At 42.4% G+C, this 20,007-nt stretch overlaps 1 protein-coding gene across 2 annotated transcripts in view; it reads right to left on the bottom strand.

Annotated features, from left to right (window-relative positions):
• The window catches only part of LNPK (lunapark, ER junction formation factor), a 40,278-nt gene extending 25,942 nt beyond the window's left edge, over nucleotides 1-14,336 (bottom strand). For both annotated transcript variants that reach the window (XM_075284143.1, XM_075284145.1), the window contains exons 1-3: nucleotides 14,240-14,336; nucleotides 4,085-4,158; nucleotides 1,568-1,609 (exon numbers count right to left, since the gene is read on the bottom strand). In XM_075284143.1, the coding sequence (XP_075140244.1) occupies nucleotides 1,568-1,609; nucleotides 4,085-4,111 (69 nt within the window). In that variant the 5' untranslated portion in view covers nucleotides 4,112-4,158; nucleotides 14,240-14,336. The remainder of the gene's footprint in view (nucleotides 1-1,567; nucleotides 1,610-4,084; nucleotides 4,159-14,239) is intronic.
• Between the last annotated feature and the right edge of the window lie 5,671 nt (nucleotides 14,337-20,007).

Genomic DNA, 20,007 nt, shown 5'->3' with positions numbered 1-20,007 from the left:
GTACCCAGCTTCACACAGGTAGATTTCATTTTTTGTTTGTGTAGTGCCCCCACAAGAATAGGTTGATTGCTATGGAAACCTGGTGTAAGGCTGAGTGTATGTGAAGACTGAAAAACCTGCGAGTTTCCAATGGACCATAAGAGTCATGTGATCATGTGTATCGCAGTATAGATATCCATAAAAAAAAAACACCTGTCAATGGTTGTTATGGATACCTGGAATAAAGCTGTGTGTATATGATCGTGTGTAACAGTGTCATCCACAGCACCGTGTCCCTTTAAAGCTGATCTACAGCAGTGAAGAAAAATGGCTGGGTTGTTATGGAAACCTGGAGTAAAGCTGTGTGCATGTGGAGACTAAGTGCCTGCGAGCTTCTATTGACTGATAAGGGACATATGACTGTGTGTATGGAAGTTGGAATAGGAGTGAAAGACTTGCAGGCTTGTATTGGCTAATGTAGGTCATTTTTTTGTGAATACTTTATCTCAGGAACGGTACGTCCTAGAATGCCGAGACCTGGTCTAAAACCTTCCCGGAAACCTGATGTACCTGAGTGCAAAATTTGGTGAGGATCAGTCCGGTCATTTGATTGTGCATAAAGAACAGACAGACTCACTCATATTTTTATATATAAGAGATGAGAGATAAACCAGTATGAGATCTGTGGGGCACATGAAACCCACAAAGATTAGCTGTCCCAGCAGCCTTCAGGTGCTGGAAGCTGCCAGTGGACAGGGAATGTTTGCAGCCCACCCACTGTATAATAGTAGTTCCAGGGAATGCAAGGGCCGGTCTTATTACTTAAGTAGGAGAGCACTGAACTTGCTCCCTCTTCACTAGCAGCTCCTAGAACCCGGAATCTGCTGGGTGTCAGACCCTATAGACCATAACTGAGCACTTGTGCATAGATCATGAGCATGAAAAATTAGTTTGGAGCCGTAACAATTCCCACCATTAGAAATGCAAGCAATTCTAGAATAAAATATTTACTAAAAGCAATGGAGATATAATCCAACATTAATAAACATAAACCCGCTCATGGTTTGTCACAAATCTCTATAGGCTAAGGGAGAACATCATCATTGATGGGACACCAGGTGCTGAGACCCCCATCAAATCCAAAAACAGGGGTCAACTGCTCTGAAGGAGCAGCAGGCCAAGCATGGGCTATATCACTCTATATTCTCTCTATGGGAGCCTTGATGATAGCCGAACACTGTACTCTGCTTTCTTATTTGCTCCCATAGAGAACTAATTGAGTGAGCGCTTGTTCTGCCTGCCATTCCATCAGGAAGTGGGAACTGGACACCCATTCTTGGGATTGGGGGGGACTGCAACTGGTTCCAACGAGTCTGAGTTTGATAAAGGGCATTAACCAATCAGACCAAGCACAGCAAGTGAGGTGATATTCTCAAACCAATCAGGGGGATGAATAAGGACAGAACAACTCAAATATTGATCAGCAGTAAATTTGGTAAGATACTTAGATACACTTCAGATGTACTACAAGAACGCAGCCAATAAAATAAAAAGTAACATTAAAGAAAATATATATATGTCGATATACCTTTTCCATTTTCTCCAAAACTTCAACAGTGGAAGGCTTTGCCTGATAAAGACAAGAAGTTTTCATTATAAATGCTCCAAGTGACAGAGTTCTTAACCGGTCAATAGACTTTGCACATAACCTTGTGTGTACACCAGTTTATACACCGTCATTTCACGCCATTATTTGACGTATTTTACACTTTTAGCCGTTTTTTTTTCCTTTCCGGGTCCTTTGTCAGCTGTCTTACAACTGGTGGGCAATACTGCAGTTAACCTCACAGACTGCAGATTAGACAGTAAGAGAAAATCTGCTCCATAACACTCAACCATCAGCAGGACCATATAGGACACTAAAGAGAAGTACTAACTAGTGCTGGAGACAAAGCACTTGGGGCGAGATAGAAACTTCCCATTTAAATCCATTAGACTCTGTGTCCAGTCCATCTTACTTTAGCTACACTAAATTAGCAGAATGTTCAGAGTGAATGTCAGTTTACGAATGTAACACTAAGCGGAGAAAGCAACATTATTGTTTGTATAAGATCTATTACAAAGTTTGTTGTGTGTACTAGTGATATCTGTAAATCTCTTTGAAACATTAGTAACCATGTAAGTGTGATTCCCTTTTTTTCTGAGTGTTTAGTGACCATTTCTGTAATATACTTTATTACCCCATTCTACTTCCTTTTTCTTATAAAACAGGCTGTGTCATTCTCATTAGCAACTCTCTAACTAAACTGTTAGGGTGCATTCACACTGAGTAAACGCTAGCTTATTCTGAACGTAAAACACGTTCAGAATAAGCGGCATCTAAAGCAGCTCCATTCATTTCTATGGGAGCGGGGATACGAGCGCTCCCCATAGAAATGAATGGGCTGCTTCTTTCACTCCGTGCAGTCCCATTGAAGTGAATGGGGAGTGCCGGCGTGTACGCTCCGGCATGAGCAGAGCTTGCCGTATACGCCGACACTCCCCATTCACTTCAATGGGACTGCACGGAGTGAAATAAGCAGCCCATTCATTTCTATGGGGAGCGCTCGTATCCCCGCTCCCGTAGAAATGAATGGAGCTGCTTTAGACGCCGCTTATTCTGAACGTGTTTTACGTTCAGAATAAGCTAGCGTTTACTCAGTGTGAATTCACCCTTACTAAGGAAAATCTATACACCGTTGTATCGTGAATATGCAGAGAGCTGGAGCATTTACCAAAACGGAGATGGTCACTTCAAATGGCTCTATCTCCGGTTTTGTACCACTTAGAAAAAGGGTTCTGGTATCATAAGAAGGTGAGAGGCTGAAAGTTAAGGCATCATAAGAAAGCCGAGAGATGAAGTACTAGCTATAGAATAACCTGTGATATCACTAATTAAAAAGTGTCAAATTTTGAACTTAAAAAGGGGTTGACCGGACTAATTAATTAATTTATTTATTTTAAATTAGGCCGTGAGGGGTTAAAAAAACAAAAACCTCATCTGTCTCTGATGCTCCTTTGTCTCTTAGTCGGTCTGGTCCTGCAGCTACGTTTTCTTCTGGCCAAGTCCCTGCCACGTGACCACCGACTACAGTCAGCAGCTTCCACAAAGGGGCATCACCAGGTCTCTCTCCTTGGCCACTGAGATCAGTCAGTGGCCTATTAGCCTCAGCGGAAGGGACGTCACAGCCTGCAAGCACTTCAGCAAAAGATGACAGCCAAGCAGCAGGACACACCACACTGGGAAGACACCAGAGCACCGGTGACAGGTTTTTTTTATTTTGACCTCTCAGGTCTAATTAAAAAATAATAATTTTTATCCTGGAAAACCTCTTTACTATGCAGCAGCTCATGTTTCGTATAAAATCAGATCCCAACTGTGTTTTTAACTATTAAATATTTTACAGCTAGTACTTCAATCTTGGCAAACGTAGAATCTCAGCTTTCTTTTACCAGAACCATTTTTCTAGGTGGTATAAAACTGGAGATCCGGCCATTTGAAGTGACCACCCCTCTTTGGTAAATGCATTGGCTCTAGGTAGTACACCGAGTATGGACAGAGTCTCCTGGCATCGCTAATGGGAACTTTACAATCGGTTTTCTATTAATAGATAAAGAATATTACAAAAATGTTCACCACACATCCCCAGACACAACAGCAAAAAAATAAAAATTAAAAAAAAAAAAAAATTAAAATGAAAATTAAAGAAAATGACATGGTACTTACACTTTCAGATATTATTAATTATTATTATTATTATTATTATTATTATTAAAATATATATGACTCAGGGTTGCAGTGGCACTACATATTACCATATTATCAATTTGCCAGTATTTTCGTCACTATAATCCAGAAAAGAAAAAAAAATCCCTTCCTGGCAGTATTTCACTTTAGGTTTAGTCAATCCCATGTTTATCCTGCCCAAAATTAAGCTAATTAAAATAGAATTTTTTCCCATTTTTTCCCCATCTGAATAGTGCTCCTTTGTATGAAGTGCCACTTTTGTAGTCTAAAACCTTTTTTTCACAGCAATTATGTTATTCATTTTTCTGCCATACATACCTTCCATCTGGAAAGAAGCGCCCCCATCAGGCTGCTCAAAGTAAATTCTTATCTAGTGAAGGGAAAGCCACAGCCTAAAAAGGAGAATTAGGTCCAAAATTAACACATATAGTATATCTGCCAGGAATCATCATGTCGATTGAAGTGACTTTCCTAATATAATGCAGATGTCAGCTGCTCCATACCACCCTATATGAAGGCAGCGAGGAAAAGCGACAGAGTAGTTGTAGTCAGATATGTAACACATGGCAAAACTCCTCGAGAAACAATTTACCAGCTAATAATATTAAATGTATTAGGTATTCGACTCCTCTTACGCCTACCTCAACAGTTTTATTACGTGTTTAGAGAAAGGGGTATGGCTAAGAGGGTGTAAGTTCTGGACAGCTGCGCTATAACAAACCCAGGACCCACTGCAGAGATGTGACCTTAGATCACAGGGCAAGGTTTGGTTCAAACTGAGCCACGGGAAGGTTGTCATCTATAGACCAGTATACGAACATTAAAGTCAGGGCCCCACGTGACGTAAGCGCTTTACAGTTTCTGGCGAATCCCTTCCACATATATCAGAAAAATATGCACAGGGGAAATGCTGCAATTTCCAAAACCGTTGCAGTTTTGGAAATTGCAGCATGTCTGTTATACCTATGGAAATGCAAGTGGTTTCCCTGTAGGTATAATGGAAGAAGAAAGACTGGAGAGGAAAACTCTACAGAACTTCTGTGAAAAGCGCTGTGGGAAACAACGCAATGTGCGGTCACCGTGGATTTTCCTGCAGCGCTTTTTTTGGTGCAGCTCGCTACATGTGCCCTTATCCTAAAAGGGTTTTACAGGCAAATGATATTGATACCCTGCCCTTACAGTAGGTCACTAATATCAGATGTGCAGGGGTCCAATACCCGAGACTGTGACCTCCACCCATCAGCTGCTATGCAGAGAACAGAGCTAGAAGTAGATAGCACAGCCACCAACCATATGAAGAACTGAGTGGAGTTACTGCAGCTCAACTCCTATTCACTTATATAGAAGCTGAATAAGGGTAAGTTCACACAGGGTTTTTTGGTCAGGATTTTGAGGCGGTCCGTTCTTTTTTCCGGGAGCAGTGTTCCGGTTCCCAGGAAAAAGAAGCGACATGCTTATTCTCTCAGGTGGACTCGCCTTGTGACATACGCCTTAAGACACTCCCTCCTCCCTACTAGGCCTATTCATTGGGGCCTAATCCAGAGTGGAGTGCACCAGCATCCAGTCTCAGCTACCCCGTGTGAACTTACCCTTACAGTAACTCAGCACAGCCACGGCACTAAGAACAGAGCCATCGCCTTGCAGCTATGATCTGGATATACAGCGACTGCTGGGAACAGCTAATCTGCTGGGGTCTTAGGTGTTGGAACCCCTCTTACACATACACATGCCTGGGATAATACACAGTCATGTATCTGAGTCCTTTAGAATATAACAGGCCAGTCTGTTAGCTGAGAAAAATACAACAAGCAAACTGACAATGCGCACAGGGTACAAGCGCCAGGGTGAATTCTTGACAAGTTACTACACTTTTACAGTCTGTTTCTAGGAGAAGGGACCCCACTTATTTGCTGTTTTGGGGAGGCATACCAAGGCAATGTCCAGACGTAGACAGTCTATTTTAGTAAAGCAAAGATTTGTGGTTAGAAATGTCTTTTAATAATGTCAGTGACCAGTGAAGGAAAATCCTCTTACATTTGGATTTGTTAAAATGCTTATTAAGAATTGTCCAGTTCCCATCATAGCATTAAGAAAACATGTCTAGATGTAAAAGAACTGTCCATGGATAGTAATAATGAGAAACGCTTTCAACACGCTCTACGCTCATGACATCAAGCAGAAAAAAAAAAGCTTTTTTTTTTTTTTTTTTTTCAATCAGCTTCACAGTTTACTGAAATCTAACCAACGTAGCGAAACAAAATTCTGATATATTAGCATTGCCAACAAACTTCTTCAATTTTCTCTTGGGGCAAGTTCACATGGAGCCCATTGTGAGGCAGATTTCATCTCAAATTTGTCTCCCATTGAGAATAAATAAGCACCCTGCCGATTCTGGGACAAGACATTCTGCCAATGAGACCCGTTTATCCGAGGCCAAAAGTAAAAGATGAACACCCAGGACTGGAAAATGGAGAGGAATATGAAGTGGGAGATGGCTTCAAATTTCAACCTAAAAGGGGGATCACTCAACTCTCCTGACATACAGTATGACAATCCAATCCATGCAGTCATGATCACACCATTTTGACAATTGTGTCACCCAGTATCCTCCATCTCACCTGGTATGGGATGGTATGATATGACCAGACTGCTTGGTACAATGGAGCAGGTTATAGAAGTCATGGACAAGGAGAATTGTGCTGGGACTTGGTTTCCTATCATTACACGGATCTGCTCACCCCCCCTGTAGTCCCTCTATTGTCTTGTGTTGTAAAGCCGGGATCTCATCTGCAATGGCCTGTAAGATTAGATGGCTTTTTTTTAGTTTAAGTTTCTGTGCTGAAGTCTCCATCAGAGGGTCCACCAGCTTCAGTTGAAAAATGACAGACACCAGACAGACCCTATTTTAGTCAATGGGGTCCAGCATGTGACCACTGTTTTAGCAGTCCACCCCTCCATTCAGGCTCCACAACAGACCCGAACCATGGAGAGACAGCACTAGTATAAATCTAGTGTAACCTTGGAAGGGGTGGAAGATATTACATTTAGGCAAAAATCACCCAGCCCTAGTGGATACCTAGCTGAACAGATATTCACATTAATGGCCAGGTGTATGTAATGAAGCAGACGCAGATAATAACTGGGTGGTACAATCTGAGAACACTCCAGGCAATGCAGGCTGGAACACCACAACTGACACCTGGGTGCCAAGCAGAGTACACCGGCAAACTCTAAGGGTGCAGTCACAAAGTATACCTAAAACTGCATTTAAAAAACAAAACAAAAAAAAAAAAAAAACACATGTAGTTTTAAAGTTTTAGAGCACTTTATGTTTCTTATTTTATTTCCCCAAACAAAAGTAATGGATACACAGCACATGACCCATCTGTTATGTATCACTGACCCGATACACAGCTATAGTGTGCAGGCCAAGGCTCTCCTGAGGGGGGCATCTAATGGTTCATTCTGATAAACATACAGCAGGTCCGTTCCAGCCCCCATAGAGGCAAGTGCATGAATTCATCACAAAGTGCACTGCAAGTGTCATCCAAGTACATTTTGCACCAAAATAAAAAATAAAAAAGCCCCCCCCCCCCCCCCAAGCAGTGGGCCTTAGCATCTCTAATATGGTTGACCAACTTTCCTATGCAATGGGTCCCCAGATCATAAGACCAGCAGTTGGGGCATTGTGTTACTCCACAGCAAAGGCGGGATTAAAACACTCACAAGGCCTAAAAACCAACCATTGTAAAATCCTATACAGAAAATCACTAAAGATGATACGGTTCCAATCCTTAGATATCCAGATTTCTCATTCTTAACATCACCGCAAGCAAAGCCAATGGGTATTGGCTATTAATGGCAGGACACATAAATACTATAGCACCAAGTTTCCTTCTGCTAAGCAACTGTAAATGGGTCCGGCAGAGACAGGGATGTGTAATGAAGGCAACACTTATGTCCTCATGAAGGTGCGATTTTATACATCACTAGAAAGCAGATAGCGCACTGAGTTCAGCACACTTCTGGCTTTCTAGCGATATATAAAACCGCACTTTTTTTAAACTCGTTTTATTAAAGGAGATGCAACCAAATAAACAGGATAATCAAGAAAAACATGTACAGAACAGCAAAAAGGGTAAAACATAGAAACAGAACAACAATCAAGGAACTGCCACGCCACCATCCCACCCCCGCCCATCCACCACGAGCAGAGAAAATTGCAAAAGGCATTACAGTGTCAGCAAGTATACAATTTTACCAACAAGTAAGGGGCAACGGATCCACCCGGCAGATGTCACACCTCAGGGTATGTAAGCGCCTAACGCCGAGCGCATGGAGGGGGCAGAATATTGGGTGACGGGGGAGGCGCACCACGCTCCCCAGACCTTAGTACATTTCTGGGGGCAGCCCCAACCTTTATATATAATTTGGTTAAAGATCGAATTAACCAGTTTGCGCCAGGATCGAATTAACCAGTTTGCGCCTAAAACTGCACTTTCAAGAGGACAAGATATCTCACAAAGACATACACTACCCAAAAGTATCTTCTTCCAAAACTTTTGAAAGGGCACCGGTGGAGTATGTTTACAGCCTCTTGTGGCAAGATCCAGTGTCTAATCTGACCACCACCATATCTGCCTGATGAGTTTTGCAGCAATCTGCCACCATGTCAATAAGTGTATAATTGAAGTAGGGTAGGAGGGGCGAGACACCTCTTTGATAGAGATGAGCGAGTACTATTCGAAACTCCCGTTTCGAATAGCACGCAGCCATAGGAATGAATGGACGCAGCCGGCACGCAGGGGGTTAAGCAGCCAGCAAAGTCTGCATTCCGGCCGCTTCCATTCATTCCTATGGGTGCTTGCTATTCGAAACGGGAGTTTCGAATAGTACTCGCTCATCTCTATCAAAGAGGTGTCTCGCCCCTCCCACCCTACATCAATTATACACTTATTGACATGGTGGCAGATTGCTGCAAAACTCATCAGGCAGATATGGTGGTGGTCAGATTCGAATAGTACTTGCTCATCTCTACTCTTTGACTTACTTTCTATCAATGTCTGAATAAAAATATAAAAAGCCACTAGAAAATTAAAAATAGTTTAGAAGTCTGACAGTATTCTGTCTACCTCTGTAAGACAATGCCCCCCAACTGTATTTTCAGGAGTAACCAGAGTCTATAGACACATTCAGTATAACTCTTAGGCTAAGGCCATGTTTCGTAAAGATTGTAAAATTTGGTGCATTTTTTGGAGCCAAAGCAAGAAGTGGATTTAGCAGAAGTGTAAGCGATTCCTTTATATTTTCCTTTTGACGCCACTATTTTCTTCGGGTTTAAAAAAAAATAAATGCCGCAAAATCTACTAAAAAACAAACAAACAAAAAAAGCAACTGTTTATCTGAAACATGTGGCCTCAGTCTTGGAGGTGCTGGTAAAATATATGTACAAAATGTATCCAGAGAGTCTAACAGGAGACTGCATAACTTCAAGGTCCAGTCTTTAGGCTTTATTTGTCGATGCTGTAATACCCTTTCAAAGCCGTGGTTCAGTCCCATTGAGATTTGCTGCAAGACAATGAACGCCAGGTTGTGCAGGATGTTTAGAAATGCAGCGAGATGCAGTATTACAGTATTACTACACACGCTATGACTAACAAGCATAAAGTATTTATTGCTGGCAAACAATATGCACACTCAGCATACAACAGTGATGTCATCTAGATGGTGCCGGGAAGTATGGAAGGACACAAGTACATTAGGACGCAGTTAAAAGGGGTTTCCTGTTTTACTGGCAGAATCTACAGGCCTATCTATTGATATATTGGGGGGGTTACAAGGAAGCAGGGGAGATTGCATTAAGAAACCCCCTTTCCCTATAAACTACCTAGATACTGCTTGAGATTGGCGCCATTATCTAATCTATGATCATGCACAGAAGTTTTGACTGTAGTAAGAAAACGGCCACAGACTCTCAGACTTCAGACTGTAGCCAGCCAGTGAGATTTTGATTTCTGAAGTTTAAAAAAAAAAAAAAGCCCACAATAAAAAAAAAACAAATATCTTAAAGGACGGAGAAATGGTACTGAATGTTGCAATGTATGAAATCCACCTTAGGCCACATTCACATTTAAGTATTTAGGTCAGTAATTTGCAAGGCAAAACTAGTTGTAGATCCAACACCTAAGATTGTTACAAATTTTTCCAATTACTTTTTTCCTACTTAGGTTCAAGCCCTAATTTTAGTCCACAAATACCGGTAAGAGATGGAAAGTATCCTGCTTATTTATAATAATCATATAGCGCCATCATATTCCGCAGCGCTTTACAGACATTTACAGTCACTGTCCCATACAGGGCTCGTGATCTAAATTCTCTATCAGTAAGTCTTTGGAGACCAAATACCAACATGTGAAAAAGAGTTAATAGGGGGACTCTGTCTATCTCAGGGGTAGGGAACATACGGCTCTCCAAAACTACAACTCCCAGCATGCACACTTGCTCTGCTGCTCTTGGAACTCCCATGGAAGTGAATGGAGAATGATGGGAGTTGTAGTTTCACAGCAGCTGGAGAGTACGTTCCCTACCCCTGGTCTATCTGATACTGAAGACTTATACAAACAATAAGGTCACAATAGGTTATCACAGTAATGAAGTTCTGGACAATCCCTTTAAGCTGGCCATACACTTTAGACATCATCAATAACTGGTCCTTCCAAGCCTGATGTCCTCTCTAACAGCCCAATCCCCCCCCCCAAAAAAAAAAAATACTGCTATTAGGAAGAGTTGGGCGTCCTCGAAACACTGACTCCTCACTGTTTATACTTATAACTTGCTGAACATGGGCAGAGGTCTCCTCTCTGAGACTCCATTGGTCCTAAGAAGAGGGGCGTTTTAATCCTGCTTTGAGAGCAACAGCAGAGAGATTTCCACTCCATTCACTCAAACTGGAAAATTGGTGATATCTAAAGTACAGCAGTCTTATCTTCAGCACTCCCAAAAAAATGAATTGGGGGGTGGGGGGATGGGGAGTCCACATCCAGGGGTAAAACTCATTAAAAACTCAATCCAGGCCAGAATTTGGAACAGGTTTTGTGGCAGAATCCTTAGGCTGCTTTCACGTGGAAGTTTTGCTGGAACTAATACAAAGAAAACTATAATGGAAAGATTTCCAGCTCTTCCTAGTTTCATCAAAAATACTCTTACAGACTAGTGACCAATATATTGGTTAATAAAAGCGAAGTCCTGCAGTGCTGAAGTCCTAGGATCAAATCCTACCAAGGACAACATCTGCCAAGAGTTTGTATGTTCTCTCCATGACCGAGTGGGTTACTTCTTGGATACTTTGATTTCCTCCCACACTCCAAAGAATACTGATAGGGAACGTAGATTGTGAGCCCTATATGGGACAGTCAGCTACATCAAAGAATAGTGGGATTGGCGCTCTCAGGTCAAGGAGGATCTACACATCCAATGCATGTAATACATGTAAATCCTCCTTGACCTGAGAGCACTGCTTCCACTATTCTTTGCTGTAGCTGTTTGTTCACGTTTCCCCTGGTAATCGGTGTTTGTGGGGTGTGCTGCCTCCTCTGCCTGTTAAACATATGTGGTTGTGAACATTTCACAACCACAACAGGTGAGAGGCCATTTGGTGTCTGTTCCTTTTTGCGTACTATATGGGACAGTGACTAACCATGTCTATAAGGTGTTGCGGAATATGTTGGCACTATACAAGAGAAATAAAATAAAGATATCACCATCACATATGCCAAACTGGGTGACAAGCACCATCTCTACCATTATGATTCCTTAACTTCTACAGGATCTGAAAATGGAAAATCTTCAGAGATATGACGCAATATAAGAACAGTACACAGCAAGGATAGTAAACTACATTGTCCAGGCCCATCTGCACTTTGGGCATCAAAGAAAGTAAAAGTACGACCATAAGGAGCTCTAAGGTTATATTCACCAGTGACTTATTTATTCACATCATCGCTTTGTAAAACACAGAGCGGCACAATGATTTAAAGGAGGCTATTAATTGATGACCAGGCCACCGAAAAACATGGATGTTACGTGGTCTGTAAAATAGACACAATACTCAGGGAATGCCAATGCAAACCGCTGACACAAGGGACCCCTAAGGCCCCGTTCCCACGGAGTAACGCGCCGCTCATTCTGACACGTAAACACGTGTCAGAGTGAGGCACTTAAAAACAAATTCCATTGACTTCAATGTGTGCCGGCTTACGCGCTACACAATGAAATTAATGGGAGGCTTTTTAACCCATTGATTTCAATGTGTAGCGCGTGTAAGACGGTACCCACTGAAGTCAATGGGATCTGTTTTGAAGCGCCTCACTCTGACACGTGTTTACGTGTCAGAATGAGTGGCGCGTTACTCCGTGGGAACGGGGCCTTATTCTTGGAGTTGAAGGGGTTGTCCACTTTATGCATACATTTCAGAAATGCCACACACTTTCATTGGCATAAGACACCGCTTCATCATTGCAGGCCTTACTTTGAGCAGGGAGCAGCCTCCTGGTACCCATGGGTATCAATGTAAACAAACCAGGGCATCATTAGCTTTACAAGATGTACTGTTCAGGGGATGAGAACAGGTAGAGATGGAGCTTCCAACCTTCAATGGACATTTGCAGTCCTTATGCAGGACAGGCCACAGACACCATCTTGGGTAGCTATGAATGCCACAGCTTGTATACATTGGTACCTGTGCACACTGGGGAGGTGTGTTCTGAGTGCAGGCTAGCACAAGACCTGGGGCGATGCAGCATTCTTTAATACCATTACACGTCAATGCTAGTCACTTCTGCAGAAAGAACCTGAACAACACAAAAAACAAAGAGCACTACAGGATAGTAACATACACAATTCACTAAGGGTGCATTCATATGGTGCAGTTACAATTGGATCAGAAAAAAGTGCAAATGGTTTTTGGTCTTATTGCTGAGAGTTTCAAAGATTAAATACATTTATTTTGCCACAAAAAATATTTATCCCCTATCAATAGGAGTCATGGACTTCAATGGGGAGAGCTACATGCAAGCACTGGTCAGGCCTGGCTCACATCTGCGTTCGGGTCTCCGCTTGGGAACCCCCCAAATGGAAACCTATATACACACACACAAAAAAAAAAAAAAAAAAAAAAAAGTGCTTACCTGGGAAACCCGCTGACCAGACTATAATGTGGTCCATGTAGTTCCACACAAAACATGCAGAAAGAAGAGTCCTACAAGCAGCACTTTTCTTTTTGCATGTTTCGTGCAGAAACCACATGGACCCCATTATAGTCTATGGGCTCCACAGGTTTCCTTAAGTAACCGCTTTTTTATGCGTATAGGTTTCCGTTCAAGGGGGGGTCCCAAAGCGGACTCCCCGAACGCAGATGTGAACTGGGCCTCACAGAACACCCAATGGGGCCCACGACCACATAAACCACAACCATCAGGCCTATATGATGTAAAGCCCTGAAAACTGCAACTGAAAAAACACTTCACACAGTTTTTGGTTTTACAGGTGAATTATGTTAGAGGAGTTATTCCACAAAAATGATCTGATAGAGGATAAACTGCTGATTGGTGGAGATTTGCCCAGTGAGAGACCACCGACTAATCCTGGGTGTTATACCCACTGTACATGTAGCGGTGTAGGCGCAGCCCCGTATCTTTTATTTCAATGGGATCTTTGGTGCTCTCCCTGAAATGATGTCGCACCTCCGTCCACCTCTACATACACACTGAGGGTAAACCGGCCCCTGTATTCTGGATGATGTCCAGCAGTCAGACCCCCACCAATTGACAATCTATCCAGTTGGCATAGCCCCTTTAGTACAACTCACCTGTAACAGTCAACTGCATGCAGCTTTTTTTTTTCCCAATACAGTTTTAACTGCACTGTGTGAATGAACTAAGTTTATGGCGTACAGGTGTGATACTTGTGGTGACATGATAGCTGTGCCCCTCACCCATTCTGTGCCCAATACTTATATGCAACTTTCCCCCCAATGAAGTTCATAGATAACAGAAGTATAAGGGGCAAGCGGGCACCAGGGATGTGGCCCCCACTGCCAGGCATCTATGGCATCCCCTGGACATATATGATACAATGGGAAGACCCCCTGAAAGTAAGAGAACCACTGAGGGGTCTCAGAACTACTTCCTGACACTATTCCCATTGAGCTGCACTGTACATAGTCCCTGTATCTATACAGCAGCCTATAGGACTAGTGTTCTTGCCTCTGCCTGGCACTGCCACGAGGCTAATCCTGAGGGCACACGGGTGCAGGGATGACACAAGTGCAGGCTGTCATGCGGCCACATCACGATAATCACTGTGACAGGTGAAGGGAAGCAGCGGCGAGCTCCAGCGCCAGGCCTGTGCCAGCCTCACAGCCGCCTCTCCACATCCAGCCCGGGTTAGCAGTCACCACAGCACAGCCAGCATTACCTGCGAGTGACAGGACTACAACAAAGCCGCCTCCTCCTTCACTTGCGAGGATTCATCCAGCGACACTCGCCAACAATCCAGCCCCGCCCTCCACTCCTCAGACGCCGCCGTCACACGCACACGGCGCACACTGCAGCCAATCAGACGGCGGGGGCGTGTCACAGCGGCGTGCAGTGACGTGGCGGTTTCAAAACTGGCGGGAATGTGCTGACGGGCTGATAGTGGAATGTGGGGATCACGTGAGCAGGATTGCTGGACCACACTGTGGGAGGAGGAGGAGGATGGCGGTGCGTGACTGGATGTGTGACTGGATGTGTGACTGGATGTGTGACTGGATGCGTGACTGGATGCGGCGCCTCAGATTCTCTATAACAGGGTGTAAATACATTAGAGAAATGGGCACAACCAGTGTAAAGCCGACATTTGTGTGGTAAACTGCAAACCACAGCCCATTAACCCTGTAATTATCAGTGACAATGAGAAGCATTTAAAATGGGAATTTCTCTCAAAGTGTAGGGAAGATAGTGGCTGCCATACAGGTGCCCATCCCCAACACCCACTAGGGTCAGTTGTTTGTACAGGGAGACAATTTACCTATCAGCATATTTTTGGCATGTGGGAGGAAACCAGAGTATTCCGAGGAATCTCATACAAACATGGCAAGTCCATGCAGATGATGTCCGTGGTCAGATTTGAACCCTGGACCCCAGTGATATGACAAAGTATATCTGTATAGTCTGTCAGTATTAGGCTATGGTCACACGGTGGGTGTTGGATAAGTCTCTGAAGTAAGAAGTGTCCTGGACAATCCTGTCACAGTTTCCACGGCAGAATAACCACGAAATCATGAGCTGTGGCCTCACTGTTTAACCCCATTGTATGAGGCAAATGTACCCCCTCAGAATACTGCAGCTCAGTCTCGGCTCGGATTCCATGAGGGCATCCCTAGACTTGGATTTTTAGGTAGAAGACAACCTCAGAATCCTCTCCAAATGCTGCCATGTGATCATACCCTAAGGGCTCGTTCACATGGGGTAAGAGGGGGCAGATTTTGGCGCTGAATCCACGTCATAATCCGCCCCCTCACAATGGAGGCCTATGTAGACCTCGAAGCAAGCTGTCCTTTCTTTAGGCCGACTCCGCAGCTGATTCAGCCCCGGCGTCCACCTCGTGTCAGCACCCTCCGCACTAGGCCCATTCATCTGAGCTTACTCCGGAGGGGGTTGCGGCAGACGTCACTCTCAAGACCAAAATTCGCCAATCCACTCCCCGTGTGACTGACTGAAAAATGCAGTTGGTGCAACAGATTTCCGTGTTTGAACCTAAGGGTGCATTCACACGGAGGAAAATGGCGCTGAATTTGGTGTGGAATTTCAGTGCTGAAATTCCACACCAAATTCAGCACCATTTTCCTCCATGTGAATGCACCCTAATAAATAGACCTGCTGAGGCCCCATGTTGCAGATACGCAGCTTTTTTTGTTGATGATTTTGCTTCAGTTTTGTAAGCCAAAGGCACGAATAGTACAAATGGAATGGGAAATATATAGGAAGATCATATACTTCCACCTTCTGCTCAATTCACTCTTGGCTTTGGCTAAATAAAAAAACAACAAAATCTGCACAAAAAAATCTGTTTCCAGCAACATGGGACCTTGGCTTTATAATGATCTATGACACTGGGAGTCTCTTCCTCCTCATGGATCTAATGTCTGGAATAACTGTGCCTTCTCTCAGGAGTCACTTTTACCTATCTATATAATATAACACGTCTTAAAGGGAAGGTGTCACCAAAATTACCTTCCTCTTAACCACATTCTTATGTTATGTTTTTATAAACATTTCCTTTTCAAGCCTATTAATATATCGACACTTACTAATTCTGTGGTGATTTTTTTTTTTTTTTGCAGCAGTCACCTCATTTGCATCACAGACAAAACAGATAGAGACGGGTTCACAACTCTGCCAAGTCTCTGATTTCAGGTTTCCGTCTTCTGCATGAGAAACTGGACAGGAGACGGAAACTGGCAAGTCAGTTTTCAAACCCATTCATTTGAGTGGGTTTGCAAAGTGTCCGCCCGTGAGTGTCTTGTGACTTGTACCTATCATTCTATTTACTACTGGCAGTAAATGATGTAACAGCTTATGTACTCCTCCTCCTTACACCAAGGCTGCCTATAGTCTGGAGTTGGCCCCTGTAGACCTCAATGAGCCGGCTCCAGACTATTGCCTCTATGGCCATGACTGTGCTGTAAAGCACATCACTAAATGCTGTTAAAAGAGCAGAGGAGAAGATGGAAAGATGGCCGCCCCATAATCATGTATAAAAAATAGAATAAAAAAATGACCAATAAGAAAATAAAAACATAATACAAAAAAGTATTATTCACTACCTGATTTTAATATAAAAATATACTTAAAAAATGTTGATACGTTCCTTTTAATTATTTTTCTAATGTATTCTGCATGAAACCATGACAACAGGGCACAGGACAGAAAAACACTGGCAATCCACAATGCAGGTCTCAGTCCATTGGAGCACAGGTGGTGAAGAGCAGATTGCAGAACCATCAGTAGTAAGGAAAGGTGATCGTAGTATTCACCAGTGGATAAAGCTCAATTCTTTATTGCATATTTTTTGTAGACAATATGTGCAATACTATGTTTTAAGTCCTTTGGCAACAGTTGTTTCACGCTATATGCACTTCATCATGGCTATGATGAGGCACATTGAGCATGTAAAAGTGTGCCTTCACATGCAATGGATTTTGCTACAGAAGTTTTTGTAAATGAAAATAAATTCCATTTATCTGAATTGGGCTGTTTTTCAGTGAGCACAGGGATCTCTGAGGGCCTCAAGAGGATATTTGCAATACTAGATCTTAAAGTGAACCTTTCTGGTGTTTTTTTCCACCCTAAACTGGTCCTATTGTGTGCATGGTCAAATAATGACCTTTTCCTATGTGACCCTTCACTAAGTTTTATGTGGCTGAAAAGTCAAGTTATACCTTTTGTATGTTAATCGCCTCAGTCGTTTTTGAATGAGCCTGCTTTTATTCATATGCTAATTAGCCTCCAGCGCGCACCCCAAAAGTGTCTGTGAGCACTCTCTGCTCGGTGTGTAGAGCACAGGCTGCTACTGATGATGATGATTCATCAGCCTTAAAGAGCCTAGGCCAATCCCAGAGCAGTATCCCTCCATTACCAAAGTTTACAGTTGCCACAGGCAAGTCAACCAGATAACATTCTTCTGGCATTTGCCAAACCCAGATCTATCCATCAGACTGGCAGACAGAGAAGTGATTTGTCACCCCACAGAGCTTGTTTCTACTGGTGTCATGCTTTACACTGCTCAATCCAACACTTGGTATTTTGATTGGTCATGTAACTTAGTGGTTGTCTCAGAAAGACAGCTTCTTTAAAGCTAATATAGAAAAACATTTTTCTGTATATCCTTTTCAATTTGCCTCACCACCCACTGTGTGGGACAGTGTCCGGGTAAGAACTGCAATTGGCCTGACTGGAGTCTACTATTTCCACCAGCCAGGTGCCAGGTCACCATTTTTATATTTCTCTTCTTTAAAGCTAAGGCACTGCGTTGCGGAAATGCAGCTTTTTTGTTGCAGATTTTGTTGCGTTTTTTTGAACCCAAAGCCAGAAGTGGATTGAGCAGAAGGTAGAAGTATAAGAACTTGCTACATATTTTCCATTCCTTTAATAGCCATTCATGGCTTTAGCTAAAAAAAAAACGCAATAAAAACTGCAACAACAACAAAAAAAAAACTGCATTTCTGCAACGTAGAGCCTTAGCCTAAGGCCAGGGAAAATTGCAGCGTTTTACAGTCAGAGCAAATGGATGGGCTTCTACTGAATCTCATGCTCACTTTGTGGTCAAAACTGAGGATACCCCGTGATTTCCAAAACTGACGCAGTGAAAGCCTTAATATGCATTTACTATGAAATTTCTTTAATCCTCACTACCCAAATTTGCACTGAAATGTTCTTAGTGGTTGTCCCGTAAAAAAAAAAAGTATACATAATGCAATTTAGACACATACCAAACAAAGGAACACCAATAATGCAAAATCATGTCTTTTATTTTGTACTTAGTGATAAAACATCCATACAGTACTATATTATTAACTTTTCCATAATATTCTGCATCAGGAAAGTATTGCCGAACCCTGTATCCAATCTTTCATTTAATCTAGTCCTGTATAACATAAAATATTAATTATTTATTTTTCTGTAATAATTTTAATGAAACATCTCTTTTTTTTGTAGTGCCCACATATTTTACAGCACTTTATGAATGGTACACACAAAATTAGATATAAAATTTGACCAACTCAAACAATAGGAATAAGGGCACTGCTCACGGGAGATTATTATTTTTCTATCAATATAAGGAGTTTTTTAAACTACCGTATATACTCAAGTATAAGCCGACCTGAATATAAGTTGAGGCCCCTAATTTTACCACAAAAAACTGGGAAAACTTATTGACTTGAGTCTAAGCCGAGGGGGTGGGGGAGAATGCAGCAGCTACTGGAAAATTTCAAAAATTAAAATGGTCAGAGTTTTTGGGTGCAGTAGGTGCTGGGGAAGGGGAGGGGGTGTTTTGATTGTCTGTCTGCCCTTCCCTGAGCTTGTGGACTGAGGTTTTTTTTTTCCCCACATGGAATTCAGCCTGGCTGAATATAGGGTATCTGCAGTGCTCCTATTAACCCCTTCCCGACGGAACAGGAGCACTGCAGATCCCCTATATTCAGTAGACCGAGCACTTTCAGACACAGGGATACCTAATGTGTACGTGTTTCATGTGTTTCACAGTAATTTTCTACTTTTATATGTATTCTAGGGAAAGGAATGATTTAGAACTTTTATTTATTTAATTTACTTATTTTTTAAAGTGTCTTTTTTTTCACTATTTTATGGGAGATTCTATACATTACTATTGCGGCTGGTCATAGACCAGCACAAAAACTGTGCTGAAAAATTCGGCTTATACTCAATTATATACAGTATTAAGAAAAGTTAACCAGTTTATGATAAATAAGGTGGATGTGAATATAGTCCTTGTACACTCAGATCTTTAGCTATTCAACGATATTTGGAAGAGGAGTCATTTCGCCACGTTTATTACCTGTGAAAATTTAAAAAAAAATACGTAAAACATCACAAAGAAAGTTCAATGTATAGTTTCAGGTGTAAAGGATAAGTGGTTGTAACACAATCAAAGTTAGTTTCAGACATTAAATCTGTGAAAGCTAAACCAAGAGTCCCACATAAATCTGGGATATTTGTGGTCTTTGACGGTAATATCAGCAAGTAGATTCTATGTAGGTTATGTATTTTAGGAGTGGAAAAGTATGAGCTTTCTAATTTCTAGTGATGAATAATAGTGTTGCCAGAAGGATACGGGCTGCTAGTTCTCTATTACTATTCCTCAGTTTTATAAAAAGAGTAAGAGAGTGTAGGGGAGACCAGAAAGCCAATAATTTGTCTAATTAGTGATATACCAAGGACAAAAAATTTGTTAGTAAGGGCGGGTTCACATCAGCGCCCGATCTCCGTCTTGAGGTTTCCATTTTCTGCCAACAGGAGACGGAAACCCGACACTCAAATGAATGAGTTTGAAAACTGCCTGCCGGTTTCCGTCTCCTGTCCAGTTTCTCAGGAAGGAAACGAAAACCTATAAATCAGAGATTGGGCGATGGTGTGAACCCGCCCTAATGGGAAAGACCAGAGAATGTGTAGGGTAGGTAA

The sequence above is a fragment of the Leptodactylus fuscus genome, chromosome 8 (assembly GCF_031893055.1).
Source record: "Leptodactylus fuscus isolate aLepFus1 chromosome 8, aLepFus1.hap2, whole genome shotgun sequence".
Lineage (NCBI taxonomy): Eukaryota > Metazoa > Chordata > Amphibia > Anura > Leptodactylidae > Leptodactylus > Leptodactylus fuscus.
This window is presented reverse-complemented; position numbering and strand designations above follow the sequence as displayed.